Here is a 22,633-nt window from a genome sequence, read left to right as displayed (position 1 = left end):
TGCATCATTTACAGAGTGGAAAGTCTTCATGAATACATTTTGCAAATTTGAATACTTGGGGAATTTTATGGCTGCTATTGAAAAGTCGGAACCTTATTTCAAGCTTAGTAGTAAATCTACAGGAGTAGCATTCCGACTTTCAAAACCATTGAACTTAACACATCCACTGTGATAACGAACATATACACGTATTAGTCCTGCCTGCTCTTTAGACAGCCATTGCGGCACCTGCATGTCCAGGCTTAAAGTGAGAGCGGGCTCTGCGTGAGAAAAAATGTGCTCCAATTGAGAAAACAATGTTTTTGCTTTGTCCCCATGGTAGACTGTCCTATGGAAGACATCACCAAGACGTCTGTGTGGGACTGTGACACCTGCCAATGTACCTAGCCTCAACTTGTGACATCAGGTTGACCACTAATGCTCCCGCAATCCTTTAGGGTAGTCACAGCTCTCTATATGCGTGTTTGGGGAATATAAGTGTTGAGTATTAAAAAAAGAAAAAAGCTGTATGCTTCGTGGGTGATAGTTTAGTCTCCGATTAAAACCGACATCAAAAAAGGAACGAAAACCTGGAGCTCTTTGCATATTGTCAGTTGTGTATACTTGCCCTTTTAGACCTGTAAAGAGTAATACTAAAATGAATTCATTTGAAGGCAGTTCTGTACGTCAAACTCTTATCGCTCCATTTCGGGTCTGTTTGCAGTCACAGACGTTTGTTTTTTCTTTCCATGTCTTCAACCCTCCCTCCCTCCCCATCCCACAACAAATAGTTGTAAATCCCTTGCAATAATAGTTTTTACCCTCCTGTCATCATCCCCTTCTAGCAAGCAAGGACACGCCCCATCTTCCCAGTTTAAAGCATTGCCATTTGGACGTCGTCTTCGTTGGGTCCACTGTAACGCTGTCCCTCCCTCTACAACGACAATGTCTGAGTCAGGCCACAGCCAACCCGGAATGTACGGCCCCGGCCGGAGGAGGAGACGGAGGATGGAGCCAGGACTCGTTGGGAACCTGAACCTGTCGGGGTATGGGAGGGAAAGAGATTACATTCCCCGAGATAGGGATCCCTATGGAAGGGTAAGTGCACGCTCTCCTGGGGGGATGGAAGGGGACATTTTTCCCTAATGGGAAATAGACTAAGCTCTCAAACCTTTTTCCACAATTGTATTCACGTTTACTTGGCCATGCACAAGGGCAAAATGATAACGGAGATTAGAATCCATCTTCCTGCCCAACCTTACTTCAACTCTTACGTTTTTGAAACGCTGTTTCCACCTGGCTTTGCCATGAATAATTTTTCTGCCACAAAGACTTGCAATAGGAATTTTGTTTGAAATCTGTATAGGGAGAATTGAATAGCCAGTAATATCCATTGCAACACTTGGAAATTCCCAACATGAAGCACCCCCTGTATCTGTACCAATGCTTAGCTTCTTGGCTCAGATGTCTTGTTTTCTGTTAGTCAGCAGACAGGCAATGACATACCACAGCTAACAAGCCTCTGACGATGCCTGCAGCACTGCATTTCACACTTTATGTATATTTTCTGTAAACCTATTTGCATATTGGAATATAAGACACCTTGAAAGTTTGACCACAACTGCTGTTGTGTTTTACCAAGTGGCGTTTTTGTGCCCTCGACAGTCTTGGAGAACCATTACTGCAAGTATGTTGTAGATCCACCATAATATTTAGGAACATTTTGTGATGGCCAACAAAAATTTGCTTGTTGTGCCCAACAGGATGCCACCATTCTTTCTATTGTTCCCCTTGTACATCATTGTTAACTTCACGCTGTCACTTTTCAAGTCTTTAAGAACCTTAAGACTCAGCATCTTGATAGAACTACTTTGGATAGTTTTTGTGGAGGTAACACTTCCAGTTGGAAACTTCGAGTTGAGTCTGATGTGTTGAGACACTTGGGAATGTGTTCTAATAATAATATGCCACAAAAAGAGTGATCTTATTCAAAATACATGTAGTACTACGCCACAGAACACCCACTGTTTTCATATTCGGCTGTTCTTTGCTCAGATAGTCTGCCTTTTGTTATAATTGCTGGATTTTGTACTCCATCTTTTGTAGCAGGGAGCCAAGTAAACGTTAATATGCATGGCAAATAAAGGTGGGGGTATTCATTCCACTTAATATTAAGGGTTGTTTGACATCTCCTGTGTATACTTGGGGCTCGACTGTTCCATACACCTCCTTACTCTGGGCAAGTAGAAGGCTATTGATATTTGTTGGACCTATAGATGTTCATGATTTTGTATTATGAACAGTCATCTCGTCCGTTAGATTACTGCAGCGACCTTAACGAGCTCGGATTTATGCAGCCATCCATTAGCGATCTCATAAAATCGGAATGTTTGACAACTACTGATTGCCTTCATATTCCTGTTCCATCTGCAAGTAAACTAACTCTCATAGCATGCTACTCCTAAATTCTTTCTCCATTTTCATTCCATTACCCGTTCTTGATGTTCACTTACCACTCTTCTTCCATGCCTGCGTCTTCCCTTTGTCTGCCTCTTTCCCCCAAAAATTAAAGTATCTTTGTTCAGCACTGCTTGAACAATGCTTTAAGCCAACACTGCATTCTTGAAGACCATCTTGTCTTGCATGTCTTCACTGGCCTTTTTCCCCCTTTCCCCGACATAGCAACCATTTCTATGAAAAATACAATGCTGAGTGTAGGGACAGATGGTCATGGGTTTTTGCTGTAGAAGAGGGCCAGAAACTATAAGTTCTGAAATGTACTTTACTTTGTATAACCTATTGTTGTCTAACATTTCCCCAAACAGCCATTGTTAATATGCTTTAAAGCCGAATCACAACTTTTGGACATTATGCGAAACAAAGGTAATTCGGAACCCAGAGAGAAATTTTTTTGTTGCCTATTTTTCTGGAATCATGTTCCAGTCGGAATTTAAGTGTGTGTAACTCTAGTTATGCACCTCTTTTTTTTCTATGTTAACATCCAGTTGATGATGGTGGTGGGAGAAAGATATGAGCAGTAACATACAGACATGACGTGAAGGTGTGCAAGAGGTGAGAGAAACTGATTTGGGCAGGAATGGAACACACCACCTTTAAATAGACCGAACCTGATAGATTAGAGTTGATTCCTACATAATTTGCACTTACAGATTTATTGTGTTGGTCTATACTGGGTCAAAGTTGTTTCTTTGCAGAAAGTATACCATTTCCAAATATAGCTTGATTTTCGTACCTCGGTAATCTCTGCTAGCTGTCCTCTTGCTCGCTTTGTAACCTGCAAAATTGCGAGACACCGTGTCCACTGCAGATTTAAATTAAACACATTGTGTAGATTCGGATTTTGGTTCGCCCTGCGGCGGGGCTCTCTAAACGAGCTCCTGCTGTCCTATTGAAAAAACATCTGCATAGCTAGTCATGGTAGGTGTATATAGAATGCTGAGTGTGGCATTACTATGTATGATACTTCACCCACTCTCTGTGTGCTCAGTGCCTGCTAGCCAAGATACTGAAGGTAGGCCAAAGCTACTTACGCCTCAACCCAAATCTCAAAGACAGTTACTGTTGCATGAGGCTGAGGTGTGGGCTCAAAAGAAGGCTGACAGTTCCCTTATGGTGAAATCATACTGGTCACATTGAACACTTTGATGTTATACCATACCTCAATAAAATCTTCTACTTGCTCCATGAAAGACAGTACTGTGAAAATGGTAGATAAAGTAAACTCATGTTTCAGTCCAGAGTCTATGCTTTGAATCAGAGACTAGAGGCTGTGGAGCAACAGCTGGAACTTTTGCGGGAAAGCCCGAACTCGAGTTAGGAACTTTAGAATGTATAAGGAAAACTGGTGGATCTGGAGGACAGGAGTTGACAAACAACCTACGCATCATGGGTATTCCAGAGATGCTGGAATGGACGGACATGCTTATGTTCTTGGCTTCAGTCCTCCCAGATATACATTTCAATTTCTCCTTACATTGAAATGCCGCAAGGTACAATGGAATGCATGTTAATTGTCCCCCTAAGCATGAGTACCTGAAATCAGTCATCACCTGTTTTGTCCACCGCACCATGGCCAAGATGCCTAATGGTCCTTTACTGTCCAGTCTTCATATGCAGAAATTTATGAGGAAATCAGGGCCAGCCCAAGAAATGGAACATCAGAGATAGATTCATGAAGCCAGCTTTTGTGTTGTTCACTAATGATTTCCGGATCAGGCAAGACCTGGAGAAGTTTCTTGAGACATTTATTTACGCACTGGACTGCGCAGCTATAAACACATCCTAGGCTGGTGGTTGACTATGGGGGATACGGGGGCGGGTGTAGAATGGACCCAGGGATCACCAGTACAAAGATAACTGCAAGCACCGCTAACGAGGAAAGAGGCCGACTGGAGTTAATCACAAGGCATTGTGCCAGCAAGGCGAGACCACAGAATGCACTATGGGGCAGATGCAGGGACAAATATAGGTACCTATTGAAGACACAAATATACTTTTTAACTTCAACATTAACCTGTAGTGCCTTTATGGTTGAAGACTGTGCAGTTGGGCCACCTAAATCCAGTATGTTTGAGTACCTGTTGCTTGTTGCGGATTGCTTCTAGTTTATTATGGGATGGCGCCAGCGTCTTTTTGTTTTTTCTTCTTTTTGTTTAACACTTATTTGTAAAAATGTGCAGTGTTACAAAGCCAAGAGAAATTATAAAAAGGAAAGAAAATGACAAAACAAATATGCCGCATGCTGCACTTGTGCACATGACCATCCATTACATGTAATGGAATCAGTACAGGTACGATAGTCACCTTAACATGAACCAGGTCTGCTGCCTATTAGTGTCCGATTCTTTTTCATCAGTTTTTCATCAGTGTCTGGGTCTGAAACGTTTTCACTGTCACCATAGCTCTGAAACTTTTCTATTACCAACACCCATGTTGGGCTTTCTCATCGAAACTAGACAGTTTAATATGTTGTTCTTCTGCCACCGTCCACTCCAGGACATCCTTGTCCCATAAGCCAACTTAGGGCTGTGTTCCCATCCAGCAAATGGGCACATAGTTTTGCCAGGAGGAGGGCAAGGTGCATAAATATATACACCATTTTCCTGACCTTTGGCTTCGCCACCATACCCAGTAGAGCATGCCCCCAGTGCGATCGGAATTGTGAGTCCCACAGCTATCTCAGTCCTTGCTACCACCTCTGCCCAGTACGCTAAAACCTCCCTGCATGCCCATGCCAAATGTAAAAATGTGGTCTCTTCCTCCCTATAATCTGGAACAGTGCCAGCCTCTTTTGATATGGGTCCCATGAATGTCTAATGACCCTTCGCTGGGTCACTCTATACATGGGCACTATTGTCCTGTTGGTGGGCCCAAACGCACACAAATGACTCCTGGTTCATGCATCTGTTGTTTTTTGGATGGTTCTGGTTTCCCTGTGGGTGTTTGGAGTTTAGCCTGCCTGTATAAAGTAAAGTTTTGTGCCACTGCTTATTTTTAGGCTATGATTCCAATACAAGTATTCTGTGCCTACCTGTTTCTAACTGATATTCCCTCTGTTGCTGTAACGCCCCTTGCAATAGGGTAGGTACGGACTGTCCTAGCATAACCTCAGCTCCAGTATGTTGAATGCCTATTTGTAGTCTCATTACATGGTATGTAGATTGGTGCAGCTGGCTCTGTTATTTCATTCAAGTGGCTCCACATCTGCCTGGTTGAGGATTGCAAGAAACACCTTTAATAGTCTCATGAGAATACTGTATATGGACCGGATCACAATGATATGATGGTGTCCACAATCCTATCTGATTTATTTATTTCTTGTGACTTGTATAGCGCACTATAACCCAGGGGTCTCTAAGCGCTTTGTTAGGATCAGCTATACAATAAAAAGATGCATCAGATTAAAATTTAGCGGCCACCCCACGCTTGCTGGAAAAGCACAGTTTTTAATTGCTTGCGGAAGGGCATTAGTTTCTTTTCATTGCGGAGTTTCAGCGGTAGTTTATTCCACATAGCTGGCAAAGTATGTGAGAAAGCACGCCCACCCACAGTGGTCAGTCTACAGCGTGGCTGAACCAGACATATGGAATCAGCAGATCTAAGCACCCTCCCTGGTTTGTAAAGGGACAGGCGAGATTTCAGATAGGTGGGTGCTCTGCCATGAAGCGCTTTGTGTACAATGCAGAGCCCCTTGAACATTAGCCTCTGCCTAACTGGCAACCAATGGAGTTCCCACAGGAGGGGGGATGCCTGGGTACTCCTTGGTTTCTTGAAAATGAGCCTGGCAGCATCATTCATGACCGTCTGCATTCTGTTTAAGAGGCCCTGTGGGAGTCCTATATACAATGAATTGCCATAGTCCAGCCTAGCCAAAATCATTGCAGAAACCGCGCTCCTTAGGGTGGAAAAAGAGAGCAGCGGGGAAACTTTCCTGAGTTGGCGAAGGAGACCGACGCAGCAGCCCACCACAGCTGTGACTTGCTTTTTCATGGACAGCTTGCTGTCCACCTGGATGCCCAGGCTTTTAACCACCTCAGCCGGTTCTGGAGGCGTGCCCAACTCCCCAGGCCAGAAACGGTCACACCAAGGGTTGCCAGCGATGGTAATCGGCAACACCTCGGTTTTGTCCGGGTTGATTTTTAGGGAGTTGCCGGACATCCAGTTAGCTGTACTTCTCAAAATGTTTTGCAGTCTGGTAAAGGCATTCTGGCTATCCTCCAGCTGGATAATGATCTGGGTGTCGTCTGCGTAGTTATATACCTGACAGTCCATTTGATTAAGCATTCGAATCAAAGGCTGTAGGTATATGTTGAACAATAGGGGTGACAGAGCAGACCCTTGTGGGACTCCGCAAGTGATCGAGGTTGCGGTAGAGAGCATGTCACCTAATTGCACTTTCTGCGTCCTCCCTTGAAGGAAGGATGTGAACCATGCCAGTGCTATGCCCTGAATGCCGAAGTCCCTCATCCGCGACAGTAGTTGTGCATGACACACGGTATCAAATGCCGCGGAGAGGTCCAACAGCACCAGGGCCCCCGGGATTTTCTTGTCTGCTCTGTTCCTAAGTTCGTCTACGATTGACAACATAACCAGCTCCGTGCTGTGATTCGCACGGAAGCCTGCTTGATTCGGCTCTAGCAGCGTGTTGCTTTCCAGATGTTCTGAAAGGGTGATAAGGACATGCTGCTCCAGGACCTTCGCCAAGAATGGTAACTGGGAAATTGGTCTGAAGTTCTTCAGACATTTTGCGTCTGCCCCCGGTTTTTTTAGCAAGGGAATCAGACGGGCTTCCTTGAAGGCAGATGGCACTTGACCAGTTTGTAGAGAGAGGTTCAGGAGACTCAGCACGTCATCCTCAATGCCCGGGAGTGCGAGTTTGAAGACTTCAGGTGGGCATGGATCCGCCCTAGAGCCGGACTTGACCCGTCCCGTGAGGGAGACTAAACTCTCCTTTGTAATCAAGGGTAGATTAGAGAGCGGGATTATAATTGGCAGTATGGCTGGGATATCCACCGGTGGACAGTCAATTTGCGAGGTTGCCGTAATTTCAGTGACCAAATCAATGACTTTGTTGGTGAAGAAATCCTGGAACTTCTGACAGTCCTCCTGACTAAAGTCCGGGGGCTGTTCCTTGTTCTTCCTGAGCTCCGTGAGGACTCGGAAGACTTCTTTCTGAGGGTTCGTGGCCGTAGAAATCCTCTCCTCGTAGAACTCGGACTTCCTGGCTATAATCGCTTGCTTATAACCAGCGAGAGCCCGTAGATAGTTACTACGAGAGTCAGGACTGTAGTTTTTCCGCCAGGTTCTTTCCAGTTTGCGTAGCCCACGTTTCTGAGCTCTGAGTAAGTCATTATACCACGGGGCCCCTCGTTTCCTATCCGTACGGTTCACCCTACAGATTGGTGCAACTTTGTCTGTGGCATTCTGAAGTTTGTCCATGAGTGCCCCACAGAGGGCCTCTGGGTTGAGGGGGCAATTGTTGGCAGGGGGGTTGGTGCGAAGTAAATTTATCATTTTATCCCCATCAAACTTATTCCACTTCCTAACTGCCTTCCATCCTCCTTTGGTTATTGTTTTCAGTCTGTCCGCCAAAACCTTGCCTCTCACCAAGTGGTGGTCAGACCATACGCATGGCAGAGCCGCAGCCATGTCCTGGACAGGAACTGTCGTCCACACCAAGTCTAGGGTGTGTCCCTTAGCATGTGTTGGGCCTCTTACTTGTTGAGCCAGATCTAATGAGGTTAACGCCTCATCGATCTGTAACGCCTGACCATCTTTTGGGACCTTCTCCCAATGGTAGTTAAAATCCCCCATTATCATTACCTTGTCATATCTTGAGCGAATGTCCTGGGCCAGTCTTATGAACAAGTCGGGGAAATCAGGCGAGGTCCACGGAGGGCGATAGACTAACAGAATCAGCAGACAATCCGTCCCTGATTGCAACTTAACGCCCATCACTTCCGCGCCTGCCAAATTTTCTGTCAAGACCCTTTCAACCAATAGGCGTGAGTTGTACAGGAGGGCAACACCTCCCCCCCTCTTGGCTCCAGATCTATTGTAGAAAAGTGCCGAAAAGTCGGATGGTAGGGAGGCGACGAGATCCGGCATAGAGGAATCCTCTAACCATGTCTCGGAGAGTCCCAGGAGATCTAGTTCTCCTTCTTCAAGAAGGGTAAACACCTCTAAATTATGTCGTTGCAGGGAGCGTGTGTTAAGGAGGCCAAAGCGTAAGCCGCGGGCCTGACTCATAACCTTACGACCCGGCTGGGGAGTGGGGGCGGACAAGATTCTCTCACGCACAAGAATGTCAACACAATCTGGGCTAATATCAAAATTGCAGGTGTTCAAAGACTCCAACTCACCTCTGGTGTATACCAAGCGAGAACCAGGGGTCGTGGCCCCGGGTCCCGTCTGGTCCCTGATGGGCACAGATGGGCTTGCCTCTGGCGAGCCTCCGGCGCGCCCACGCTGCGCGCCTGCATGGTGGCAGGGTTAAGTAGCCTCGAGCGTGCAAGGTGGCCAGGCAGCAACTAGGCTGTCAACCACAATGGCGTCCCAAAGCGGCGCTTCCTCCCCCAAGATGGCTCCCGCCCCAAGAACCCAAGAAAGCAGCTAAAGACCCGCTCAACAGCGGTGCAATCTCCGATTAGAGTGTGGGTATATCCTAACTCAAACCCCACCAGAAAACGGGACCCTTCGAAAAATTTTAAAAGTGCAAATTAATTAATTATTTCCGCATTTAAAAAGCGCTATACTCGCGCTAGTAGCAGCATGTAAATTCTAACAGGAGCAGCCTCAGTATCGCGGCGCTTACCTAGCTGCAGTTAACATATTTGGGCGCCAATTCATAAACTGCTGAAGTTCTTCCTGCATCCTAAATCAGAAGGCCCACTATGGAGAAACAAAAGAATCGTCATTGGCGGTATTTCGATCTTTTGGGCTGAATGGTCCGAGGCAGTATATGGTGCTTGAGGAAATTGTTATCGGGGGGGGGTCTGCTCAAATCCTTTTGAAGACTTGCAACTTGAATTTCGTTTGAACCTCCCTCTAAAATGATGTCAACATTCAAATGACCAATTGTTTGAAGTCCGCACTGGGGTTGGGGGGCGTGGGGTGCACCACCATATGACCCACCCTTTGCTCCTTTATAGGCCACCCTTTGGGTGGTTTATGGAAATTGTCTCCAGTCTGTATAGAACCATTATTGAGCCATTGTTTTCTGCATCTTCTGCAGAATTGTTCAGACTGCCCTGGCGATTTTCACAGGAATACACAACAGAGGAGCAGGCTAATGTGCTGAGCCACGGGGAGATGGCTTGAGAGCAGCATGTTTAAAACTGAGTTTTTGCCAGATAATACACACCTGGCACAAGTTGCCACTGCAGCACATTTTCAACTTGTACTCACACTCTAAATGTTGGAGATGAGGTCAAAAAGGAGGATCCCTATCATGTATCTTATGATCATACCTGGTTGTGTCCCACTTGCATGCAGTAAATTATGGCATGAAGTCCACCTGTGGATAAGCTTTCCACCTGTTGGCTCAGATGAAGATGCAGCATAATTTCTCCAAAGTTCTAGTCGTGACCTTGCATTGGAAACAGAGAATTGCTACTTCCCTTGTTGCAGCAAACATGTGTTTGCTTATGAGATAAAAGTCGGTGTCCTTGCTCACTACAGATGAATCGTTTAAGGAAACTGTAGCTGTGGAAGCTCACAAGACGCTTATATGCATGCTTAATGACACTTCCTACACCCAGTACCTGTGACAGAGAGAGTGTTTGGAATCAAGTACTCTGGGAAGCATTCTGCCTATCCCCATGTTGGGGAACTGCCCAGTAGGTTGAAGGAAATCCATTCTTTGTGTATCAGTGGCGGTCCATTGCTTTTGCACTCTGCATAGATGAGAGTATCACTGTCTGTACCGTAGTGTTGTGTACCAGCAGTCTGGCCTCCTCTTTCAGGAGTATAGGATAGAAAGAAATAACCAGCTTCCATTCCCAGAACTCTCTGGAAAATGTATTTTGCAATAGGTGATTTAGTTGTTGGAAAGGCGGTGTTATATACTAATGTGGGTTGTATGTCCAGTGTTTTCCATAATTGCTGGTTACTTGCATGGTATAGTGGACTTCTCCACTATTTGTAGCCTGCCTCATCCTCCTCATACTGCATGCACTACAGAGAGCGGGGCAAACTAAGGTAAAGAATAATTTTAGCGGCATTAACTTAGTGGCCTTCTTCAGATAATTCTATGTTCTCTGGCCAGCTTTGCCACGCTGAATTAAAACACTGTGGTTATTTAGAGAAGCCTTTTTACTTAACGAAACCAGATGGTGTGACCTAGAACTGAACCTCTCAACCATGTATGTGCAACCACTCGGATCACAAACCGCACCCTGGCTTGGGCTAGTAAACATTACTTAATTTGTGCATGGTTTATTAGTACATTGGAATGTTGGGAGCTCCATTGAAGACAATGGAGTGCTCCGTGCTTTTACAGGCCGGTAAAGGCCCGCAAAGCAACATTCCAATGTTGTTTTACAAAGGCCTCTCGGAGCCCGAGGCAATTTAAAACCCCTCGAACTCCGAGAGGCCTTTGTTTACTGTTTAGAACATTCTGCCCTCTAGTGGCAGAATGTTCTTATAGCCCTTCATAGCTGGGCTATACTGGCTATTAAAGTCCCGCTCCCTTGTTAAAGTCCCTAGTTTAGCCCGCTACGGCAGGCTGTAAGGCTACCCTTATAGCCCGCCGTAGCGGGCTGAACCGGCTTTTAAGGCCCGCTCCAGCGGTAAAGGCCCGAGCTGAAGGCCAGGGGCTTGAACAAGGGAGCGGGACTTTTAATAGCCGGTATAGCCCAGCTACGAAGGGCTATAAGAACATTCTGCCACTAGAGGGCAGAATGTTCTATACAATAAACAAAGGCCTCTCGGAGTTCGAGGGGTTTTAAATTCCCTCGGGCTCCGAGAGGCCTTTGTAAAACAACATTGGAATGTTGCTTTGCGGGCCTTTACTGGCCCGTAAAAGTACGGAGCACTCCATTGTCTTCAATGGAGTGCTCCATATTCCAATGTTCTAATCAGCCTTATCATTAGCTTTAGTTTTGCCCCAGAGTTTACTAAGTTTTTCAAGTTATGGAATGCCACATCCTCCCGATCTGTGTCTTCTGCTTCTCAAACTCCAGTTGAATCACTATTGGGATGCTGGTAGGTGAGTGTATAAGGAAGGATGGGGTAGACCTTCTGGGACAAAATCTATAATGGCTATTAATCCTTTCCCATATTTAACTAACAACAAGAGCACCCATAGAAGGTCGACCAGGGACCCTGGGAATTACGTAATTACAAACAACAATAGTCCCTAGAAAGGAATAAATAGAAACAGCAATAAATAAGGACGCAATCAGTACTTATTTTTAGAGACTTGTCCAGCTGGACAGTGGTCATGAATTTTACTAATATGATAATAGAACAAAAATATCAAAAGGATTCACAAAGTGGGACACAAGCCTGTGTCCATTACATATAGCTAAACAAAGAACAAAGAAACAAAGGTTCAGGCAAAAGAGGTGTTTGTTGCAAATAACAAAGTTAGGAAATGGACCAAAAAACAATTCATGGAGCACCCTTATGTATCACACTTAGTATTTCTAAAAACATTTAGGGTGTTTACAAGTGTCGACGGCGTTTCGATCCTATAAAAGGAATAGTAGGATCATCATCAGGACAACAATAATTATGCCTGTACAATATAACCTGAATAGCCTTTAAGGAGAGAGGGGAGGGAAAGAAAGAGAGAGAGGATATCAATTAGAGCAATAGTAAATCAAGAAGGACACGATTAAAAAGGACAAGATTTAAAAAGTCTGAACAATAGCAATTCCGTACGTCATCTTGTATCAAGGAGGAATGCACGAACAACAAAGGCATGGAATAGCATGAAAAAGCATTAATTCACAAGCAACAAACAGACATTGGGTTGTCAATTGTATTACCGAGTATAGTTCGTGGTAAATGGTGGCAAGGAGCAATCCCCAAAAGGCTGAATAGAAGTAAGCGATGGTGCGCTGTGAAAGAGATACGGTGATTAGAAATTCAGCGACTTAAAATTAAAGCAGCGGATAGGAGTGGAGGGAGTGGGGAGACTCACCAATGTTAGGGGGTAATTGTAAGAGTCCGTCAATGCGGGGAGCAACATCCGATAATACGGCAGCTGCCGGAGGAGGAACCAGGAGTGTGTTAAGGACGGGGGGAGAGCCTGATTGGTCGGCAGCATGCGGGGACGTGAAAAGAGAAAGGACAGCGTTGTATAGTGGCGGCCATCTTAGAAGAGTCAGAATTTCAAGAGATGAATGAAAAACCATTGTAGTTACTGAGACAGAAGAATTTGGTGGTTTAAGCACTAATTAAACCATAGTCAGATCACTCGAAAAGCTACAATAGGGTCTCAGTAACTACACCCTAACTATTTCTCCTTCTTTATACATAGACTACGCTCTGGACCCACCTTCAATGTAAGTTTTTGTTGAATGCATGTGAAATTATGTCACAACGCAATTCTATACCTATGATGTCACTGCATTCTTCCCATTTGTATATGATGACATTCGTCGGTATATGATGACATTCGTCAGTATCTCTCCTTCCTAGCACAACACATTTACTTTATGTTTCTAGATCGTTACGCGCGTACCTTAAGCTTCTTGCCCAATGGTTTTTATCGCTACCTTTTAAAGGCATGTTCACTCTTGGGTATTGCTGCTTGCCACCATTTACCACGAACTCTACTCTGTAATACAATTGACAACCCAATGTCTGTTTGTTGCTTGTGAATTAATGTTTTTTCATGCTATTCCATGCCTTCGTTGTTCGTGCATTCCTCCTTGATATAAGATGACGTACGGAATTGCTATTGTTCAGACTTTTTAAATCTTGTCCTTTTTAATCGTGTCCTTCTTGATTTACTATTGCTCTAATTGATATCCTCTCTCTCTTTCTTTCCCTCCCCTCTCTCCTTCAAGGCTATTCAGGTTATATTGTACAGGCATAATTATTGTTGTCCTGATGATGATCCTACTATTCCTTTTATAGGATCGAAACGCCGTCGACACTTGTAAACACCCTATATGTTTTTAGAAATACTAAGTGTGATACATAAGGGTGCTCCATGAATTGTTTGTTGGTCCATTTCCTAACTTTGTTATTTGCAACAAACACCTCTTTTGCCTGAACCTTTGTTTCTTTGTTCTTTGTTTAGCTATATGTAATGGACACAGGCTTGTGTCCCACTTTGTGAATCCTTTTGATATTTTTGTTCTATTATCATATTAGTAAAATTCATGACCACTGTCCGGCTGGACAAGTCTCTAAAAATAAGTACTGATTGGGTCCTTATTTATTGCTGTTTCTATTTATTCCTTTCTAGGGACTATTGTTTATTAATCCTTTCCCGGCACTTTTCTCCTTTTCACTGGACTCCGTTTCTTTCTGGGATACATTTCAACATCTTAGTATCACAGAATATATCATCTTGCCTCTCTTTTCATGCACTTCAGATTCCTGTATGACTCAGTTATATTAGTCTGTACAACTCTTTGGCTCGTTTTTAGGGGTAGATGATCGAGGCATTGTCCATCAATTCCTTAACACTTTTGTTGCTTGCCAACTAGTATATGACCAAGAGCATTCCTCCTCGGATCAATCATCCCTGACACAATTTCCTCTTACAAGTCTAAGCTTTGTCTATCCAAGCCTTAATGTCAAGAGTCAAGTGCTTGTTGGTGAACTTGTGTCCTTTCGTTTAGTACTCTTGTTAATTCCAGACTGAGATTTTTGATTACAGGTATTTAACCTGACCATCGAAATGGGAATCCTGCTCTGATTTTCAAACTCCAGAAGATTAAATGCAAATTGCAGCTCAGTGGGTATTTATCTTGTACACTCGGAGGTCAAATCTTACTTTGCCAAACCTGGAAGCTCTTCTTTGGTTCTTATGTTAACAAAATTTGATAAGAGTTAAAAAATAAATGATCTAGACCGCGGCTGTTTCCTGTATCTGCATGTGTGTTTTGAATTCCAATCGCGATTGAGGTAGGCTAGTATTTCATTTTAACAAGTATAGCAAGTGATTTAACTTTATTCCATGTGTGCAGAACTTTTAGATGAGCTTAAAACGTACTCCCTGGCAAGTCTTCCATTACTGGTAGGGAATTGTATGTGTTGTTCAGTGTGTTGCTGTAGCATATACAGATATCTTGCATTTAGGAAGATCTTCTTTAGGAAGCCTTATAAGATTCATTTTTGCAGGATCAGCAGAATAAGGAGCCCTTCTGTTGGTCCGAGAAAATCAGAGACTTCGGGTGGTGACATTTTGTGCCCTGGAATGAGTGGGGTTGGAACTCTATATATTAATGAGCCATTTGAAGTCTGCATTCTGGACGCATGTACTGGTATCAAAGTTACACATGACTCCTTTCGAGTGCCTTACTTATTATGCAGTGACTGGCCTCCCAGGGCATTTAATTTAATAGCAAAAAAAGCTGAATCGGTAGGACTGACTTAATTTATCTTTGTGTGTTTTTCTTTTGTAGTTTCAGGTAGTATTAACTAAACCCACACACCACCATAGTAACAAGCTAACCTGTTTGATGCCCTGAAAGTTAAATCTTGTATTGGCCTGTAGAACCTTTACTATAAGCCTGTACCAAGATATCCGATATTTGGCACTTTACTCTCTTTCGTGTTTGCTACTTGAATTGCATTTTGGTGCCCCAGACCTGCAATGGAGCCGTCCATTATAGGCTCATGCCACGAATCCCTAACAACTGCAGCAAGATTCAGAGACTGTAACAGCATGACCCCTCCTGTTAGGCTGCATGGAGACCCCCTGAGGGATGTAACACAATGGCGTGGTGCAGTACAGTAAGACACAGAGTGTTACAACCAGATATTCGAAGAACTGACTAAGACCTGTGGTCTATTGGAAATAAACCCGTGGATCCACCTGTCCAGTCCTCACATGCAACCAAAGTTCACTGCAGTAATTACTTTAGCAGCAGTTGTTGAGTGGCATGAGTGATTTCCACAGTGGACAGAAGGCGCAGATTGCTTTTGTTCCAAACTAGGGACATGCTTTCATATCGAGTTAACCGCACAACTGTGGTGGCTTTGAAACGGATTTCGATTCTTCATCAGGCCATTGGTACCCCATCTCTATATTGCCAGAATCAGAAGTGGAGATGAACTAAGAATCACCACGCAGGAGAGGCACTAAATCTGTCAGTTCGGTGGACTCCGAAAAGAAAAGTAGTCTCTGAATTCATGTAGCGTAAATGGCACAAATCATCCAATCGCAAGATAGTGCTGAAGAAATGTTCCAGAGACCGCACAAATTAGGAATAGGAAGAAAATCCATTGAACAAGAAGCCTGGAAATGTGAAAGACGAGAACGCCTTTCAATCCTGGGGAAAAGTCCTACCCTAGGTGTTCTAATCTGTTAGCAACAGTAGGTCTTCAAAAATAGACAGCTAAAGCTGACTGTAGGCAAAACCAAAACCTCTGCATGGTAGTGGTCTCACGACTGTCAAAGCAATTACTGCCTGACTGCGACATGATTCCTAACCTTTCAATGACTACGTTCCTACAGTTCCATGTCTTGTTAATGTTCCTGCCGGAACCGATCACTGTTTTGTTGTCCAGTTTAATGGTGACAGAAAGAAGGACATTTCAGGCTGAAGGGGTCACTGCTGAAAATGCCCCGCCTCCCTTCCCTACTTAACATCATTCTGAGGCCTGGAAGAGATGATGCTCCTGCCGGTCTCAGAAGCACACAGTTACTCAGCTTGTCTGAGGTGAAAAACAGCCCGCGTGAAAGCCGTTGTTGTGCACCACAGATAACTACTTCCACCTAGGACACTGCGAAAACCACAATTACGCACACTACTAAATAAATAAGCATATATGAAGAACTCCTTAAAAAATGGCAGATGGAAATAACTATAATGACACCCTCTTAGGTAGTCCCACAACCTTCATTGAGGGTGCGCACAATAAAGAAAGCCGTGTTCCCCGAGCCTCCTGTGCAGGCAGTGGTACCCCTTAATGACCTATTCACGTACGAGCCCTAATATACTAAACAAAGATGGAATCGCATGTCCTTTGTATGAATAAATATTATATTTAAACTGCTTAAGATGCTTAGATGTTTTCTATATTCAAGCAGTGTCTGACTTATATAGGGCAATTGAGCAGTGTCCGATGGGCTGGTCCGACAGATCAGCGTGTGGGCCAGTTTTTTTCAGCAATCTGTTGGCCTGTTTTATGGGCTGGTGGGCCGATTTATTATTTTGTTTCCTGTGATTTCACTAATATTTTTCCAAACGTTGCCTGCGGCAAGCACTAATGCACGCAGCCTCCCATACCGTGTCTTTAGAAGTGGCACTAAGGCCAGTTTTGAAATGTTTGCCACTTTTTAATTGATCTGGTTCGCTAATGGGGCTACTTTTATTTTGGTGGCCGAGGCTATTTTATGTCATAGTCCGACTCTGTATTCAAGTATTGCAAGATTCCTAGCTCCAGGTGTGTTTAACAAAAAAACAAACAAGCAAAACTCTCACCTGACCACTTGTTTTAGGACCCAGGAGACTTCGAGCAGCTATCTTAAGACGGCCTCTCAACGCTCTGCACATGCACATTTTTAGGTCTCGGCTGCGAAGCCTGCGCTTGCGCAGTCTAGCTCCGAGATTTAATGACTTGGAGAAGAGGGGCTTGAACCCGCCCCTCTTCTCCCCTGTTCTCCATTGGCTGGCCTCTTGAATGCTGGCCAGCCATTGGAGAAGAGGTCAGTCATTCCGATTAGGCCCCGTCCTTTTCGGATCGGGGGGCGTGTTTTTTGCAAGAAGTCTCAAGGAGGAGATAACAGCAAAACACGCCCCCGAATCCGAAAACGACGCTGCCTTTCTCCGAGGCATTTCTGTTTTGCCTCGGAGAAAGGCTGTGGTGTTCCTGGCCCTCACCTCGCCCGCTTCCAACCCAAGTTCTAAACTACAAAACAAGTAAATTATGGGCACCTAAATTACCCGGGAATATTCGCTAAATAATACAACTCAATAATAACACTATACTTAAAAAACACAAACACATAAATAGTACTTGCTACAGAAAAACACACATTCTAAATCCAACATGAACAAGGAAAACACCACACAAACCAACTTACCAACAGAACAGAGGACCCCTCTGCCCATTTTTAAATCAATAGTGCAGATGCGGCATTTGGTCACGTGCCACCTTTCGACAAATCAGCGGCTCTTCAATAATTACAAGCCACGCCTATTGCGGTCACGTAACAATCTCATGGACAGTCCAAGGCCTCCCTGAGATCTAGGCGGGAGCTCGATGGGATGGAGCCAGGTGCACAATCCAAGTACCATTGATTGGCTCCTGAGTGAGAGCGGGACTGTGATTGGCCACGTGGTATTCGGGTGATGGAGTAGCTCTCTTTGTGCCCCGGAGGCTTCGGGTACTAGTACTTGCTACAGAAAAACACACATTCTAAATCCAACATGAACAAGGAAAACACTACACAAACCAACTTACCAACAGAACAGAGGACCCCTCTGCCCATTTTTAAATCAATAGTGCAGATGCGGCATTTGGTCACGTGCCACCTTTGGACAAATCAGCGGCTCTTCAATAATTACAAGTCACGCCTATTGCGGTCACGTAACAATCTCATGGACAGTCCAAGGCCTCCCTGAGATTTAGGCGGGAGCTCGATGGGATGGAGCCAGGTGCACAATCCAAGTACCATTGATTGGCTCCTGAGTGAGAGCGGGACTGTGATTGGCCACGTGGTATTCGGGTGATGGAGTAGCTCTCTTTGTGCCCCGGAGGCTTCTGGGTACCCGAGGGTGGCAGGGAACAGCCCCGGAAGAGGAATTTTTGATGCCTGGAGTAAGTGCCATGTCACTATGGACCATTAACTTGTCCGAAGGTTCATTTAAAGAGGGGTGTATTCGTGCACAGTTTATTGACTTGGCCTGTAGGGAAGTGGCTCTGGGGTGGGGTGAGAATAAAGGAAAGTGTAGAAACGGATTATGGTTCTCACCTGCGTCTAGTTCATCTACCCACGCTCTCTCACTGTGGAGTTTTCTTTAACAATCATATGCATTCTGGGAGTTGTAGTCTTGGATCACCTGCATTGCTCATCACTGAACATGTCGGGTTAACCACGCTTTGTAAAAGGAAAAGTAGGCGTGCATTGATTCATGGGCGGCTGAAACGGACGGAAATGTCAGATTTAGATATATCTGTTATCGGATCAAGGTTTTCTTTTGTAACGGGTGCTCCAATCCCCAGACAAGATGTGTTCACTTTCCAAAACAAGTGTCGAGGTTAAAACAATGCACACAGGGCCGGCTTTAGCGCTGACGGCACCCTGTGCAACAGTGTCTGTTGCCCCCCCCCCCCCCCCCAATGACCACCTCTGCCATGAATTCCCTCACTAGCACCCTTTCACAGTGCCCCCAAAGTCTCCATAACGCTGTCGCTCAGATTCATTTAATTTGATAGCACCACTCATACCAGTGTAAGGTGTCAGAGCTCTTTACACCACACACACATTGCACAGAGACAATCATGTGGGTAAATCAGTGTATAGGAAATGTTACATCCGACAGTACTCCAAGGTGTAGTGTAGGAGTGACGTCATCAATACTGGTATAAAGTGGGGTTGAAGGTGCACACCGTGTTAATCTATTGCAACCTGGTATGTTTTTGTTAACTATGATAATGGGTGCTACGGTACTATATCTGCTGTCAAAACGGATCACTTAAATAATGAAGCAAGAATGTGTAGCAGGAAAACCTACTAGGTACCATGCACTGTTCACTTGGTTTGTATACTGCAAACCCAACATTAAAGTCAATAAACAAGATTAAGAAATTCAACGTAGTAACATTAGCTGTGGTTTATACATGAGTTCATACAACAAATATAAAGTCAAAATGTTCACAATGTAACACAAAATGAAGTTGCTTTAAATTCCATAGCATTAATCAGTCTTAATGCAATGTGCAAATCCATGAATAAGTACAAGAAAATAAAGTTGCAAATCTTGATCCATCCGAGTTTTTATGGTGCGGCCCGATGCATTTCGGGACAAACAGGTCCCTTCGTCAGGGGCAAACCTACAACAAATATTATGAGATTACTCAAGGTAGTTGATTTGTGACAGATGAAGAGTATTAGCTCAACAGCTGTTAGTATGATGCTTTCGTGGTCAATCACAAGAAATTGTGGTAAACACTGTTAGTTTGCTCAAATGAGATGCACCAATTGCAGTAGTGAAAACACCCAATGTGCAGTAAAATCTGAGGATGAATAAAGTTATGGTGAAGAACACTAAGAGGTGCGTGCCAAAACAGATGCCAACTGTCAGGTGCTCAAATAGAAAAAACAGAACCCGAGTGAAAGGGAACCGAATGAAAAAATAAATAGGGAACTCACCATTCCACGTGGTGAGTACAATGGTACACGTTCGTGTAAAGTGAGATTCAATAGCGCTGACGAAAGAAATGAAAATGATGTGGCCGAGTTAACAGCAATAACAATATGTGTAACCTAGATATGCTTAAGAAACTAACTGGACGTGAACACTCACCAAAGTTGTTATAGGAATGGTCAAAAAGCTGCTGTTACTTGCGAGCACATTTAGAAAGACGTGTACCTATAACGTCTGCAATTAAAGGACAAGCATTTACAATGCAACGGTCTCGGCATTGTTAAAGTTAGAGCTATTGGCATTGCTCATGACCATGCCGTTTCTTTAAATGTTTTAAAATCCAAAACATAAACAAAAATAATGTCATGAGCAATGCCAATAGCTCTAATTTTACCAATGCCGAGACCATTGCATTGTAAATGCTTGTTGACAGGTGTTGCCAGGCCTCAAGGGGCGTTTTCTCTGCCCTCGATAGACTGCTTTCCAGGGCCTTTGATGCACTGGTGCTGCTCTTTTCTTTCTTGAAAACCATAACGCCTATTGGTGCTCTTCGAACGTTTTTTTTCTTTTTCAGGAAAAAGAGAGCACTTGCTGTCCCTTTTCTTTTTTAAAAAGAAAAGGGGAAATTGTGCTTTTCTGGGGCTGCATGGGAGCCCATGCAGCTAGGCCAGCTTCACTCCTGCTCTGCATACTCTCCAGTACTGTCAGATAATCTGGGCTTTCTCTCTCTACTTTCTATTATCCTGCTTTCTTGTGAGAAAACACAGTGGTACTACGACTCAGCGGAGTCCAGTGCTCTTCATGGTCCTTGTGCCATAGAAGCTAGGCTCCCAGGGCTAGCCCTTGCCTTGCTGCACAATGATTCCCTGGTTCACATGTACTTGTGAAGGACAAAGCAATACACTCTTAATGGCTCCCTGTCTGGGGACTGGCCCTCCCAGGGGGCATTCAGTGGAGTGGAGTGCAACATGTTCAGATGGGCTGATCCTCCCTGGAACATTGGCCCTCCCTGTGGGTAGTAATTAATAAACTGCTGGACACAGTATAGAATTTTTCTTCTCTGTGACCTTGGGACACACCAGGCAGCCTGCAAACAAGCAGGCTTAACAAATACTTTTTTTTCTGGATCATTTGTTTGGGGTTTCTTGCATTTTGCTCTTGGTGTCATGTAGGCGTTTGGGGCTTCCAGACCTCTAAAATTGTTGCGTACTCTTTACGCTTGTTTTTTAAATACTCCCCATCCAATGAGGGTGCATTCGGGGACCTGAGTCCACATGAGTGGAGCAGCATTGAGCAGAGAGGCAGTGAGTGTAGCGGAGTGTCACTGAGTGTAGCGGAATGACATTGAATGGAGAGGCATGAAGGTTTGTGGAGTAGCATTGATTGGAGTGTCGTGGAGTGGAGCTGAGTTAAGTAAAGTGGTGTTGATTGGAGTGTTGTGGAATGGAGCTGAGTTAAGTGAAGTGGTGTTGATTGGAGTGTTGTGGAGCTGAGTTAAGTGGAGTGGTGTTGAGTGGAGTTGCGTGAAATGAGTGGGTAAATCCATCATTCTTTTGCTCACCATGCCTCCCCAGTTTAGACCTGGCCATATGCAAATCAGTCTTGACCCTGTGCCTCATGGGAACAGTCCAGCCCGAACTGCCATTGGAATCAAGCTATCCTGGCTGAAGAGGGGTGAAGCCCCGAAACCGGTCCTAGGATGCTTGTTTCCGGTCCAGGGAGGACCTGGCTTGGCAGTTCGGGCTGTACTGTTTCCATGAGGCACAGGGTCAAGACTGATTTGCATATGGCCAGGTCTAAACTGGGGTGGCATGGTGAGCAAAAGAATGATGGATTTAACCCAGATCTCTTGACTGGGGGTGATTGTTTTGATTTGTTCTGCATTCCGTCCATCAATTGTATGTCTTTTGCTTATGTTACAATTAAAGCTGCTAGTCGTCAAAACCGAATTATTAGTGCAGAAACCTCTTTCTTGGCTCATGCTCAAAGACTTCTAACAACTGTATTTAACACCTTCTTTTGCATGCTTCGGTCTGCTATTCTCCATTGCTCTGTCTCCTTTTCCATCTTCCATATCATCACCGGTAGTTAATTCTGCTTGTAGTAGTGCTTTTAAGATGGTTGGCTCGTCCAGTAACATCACTACATATGTTCATCCGGTTCTCTTTCTCTTTCCAGGATTGCAGTGACGACCCCCCAGGCTTCATGATGCAGAAGGTCCCGATAATCCTTGCGAAGCCTCCGGCTGAGAGGGTAAAAGTGATGCAAAAGCAGCTTTCTGTAGCTTTTAATCAGGGGTGGTGATAGGGGAGTTTGTGTGTGTTTGTCTTTCTGCCTTTTCAATCATTGCACTTCATAATGACCGACTGAGGTCCGAGTACATCTCTTATGTATTTTATTCATGATATTTGTGTTGCATGAACCGTGCCACATGGTAATGGAGAGCTTTACATGCACCTGAAATACAGAATTCAGATAGTAACCGGAAGAGTTATGATAAGAACATGCATTGTTGGCCATAGGAAGTAACTGTTAGCAGAGAACAGGTGTAACATGTTGAATTCCTGCTATTATAAGGACTCTAGGTGTTAGTCATGTAGGTATATTCTGAAAAGGTGTGTTTTTTTTTAATG

At 44.4% G+C, this 22,633-nt stretch overlaps 1 protein-coding gene across 2 annotated transcripts in view; it reads left to right on the top strand.

The window, feature by feature from the left end:
* The window catches only part of SMG9 (SMG9 nonsense mediated mRNA decay factor), a 196,074-nt gene that overhangs the window by 21,440 nt on the left and 152,001 nt on the right, over positions 1–22,633 (top strand). Inside the window, exons 2-3 of one of the 2 annotated variants that reach the window (XM_085615738.1) lie at positions 825–1,077; positions 22,179–22,253. In XM_085615738.1, the coding sequence (XP_085471864.1) occupies positions 925–1,077; positions 22,179–22,253 (228 nt within the window). In that variant the 5' untranslated portion in view covers positions 825–924. The remainder of the gene's footprint in view (positions 1–824; positions 1,078–22,178; positions 22,254–22,633) is intronic. The other variant, XM_085615739.1, reaches the window with a different exon arrangement.

The sequence above is a fragment of the Triturus cristatus genome, chromosome 7, assembly GCF_964204655.1.
Source record: "Triturus cristatus chromosome 7, aTriCri1.1, whole genome shotgun sequence".
NCBI lineage: Eukaryota > Metazoa > Chordata > Amphibia > Caudata > Salamandridae > Triturus > Triturus cristatus.
Note: the sequence above shows the minus strand (reverse complement) of the source record. Positions and strands in the feature narration are given on the sequence as shown.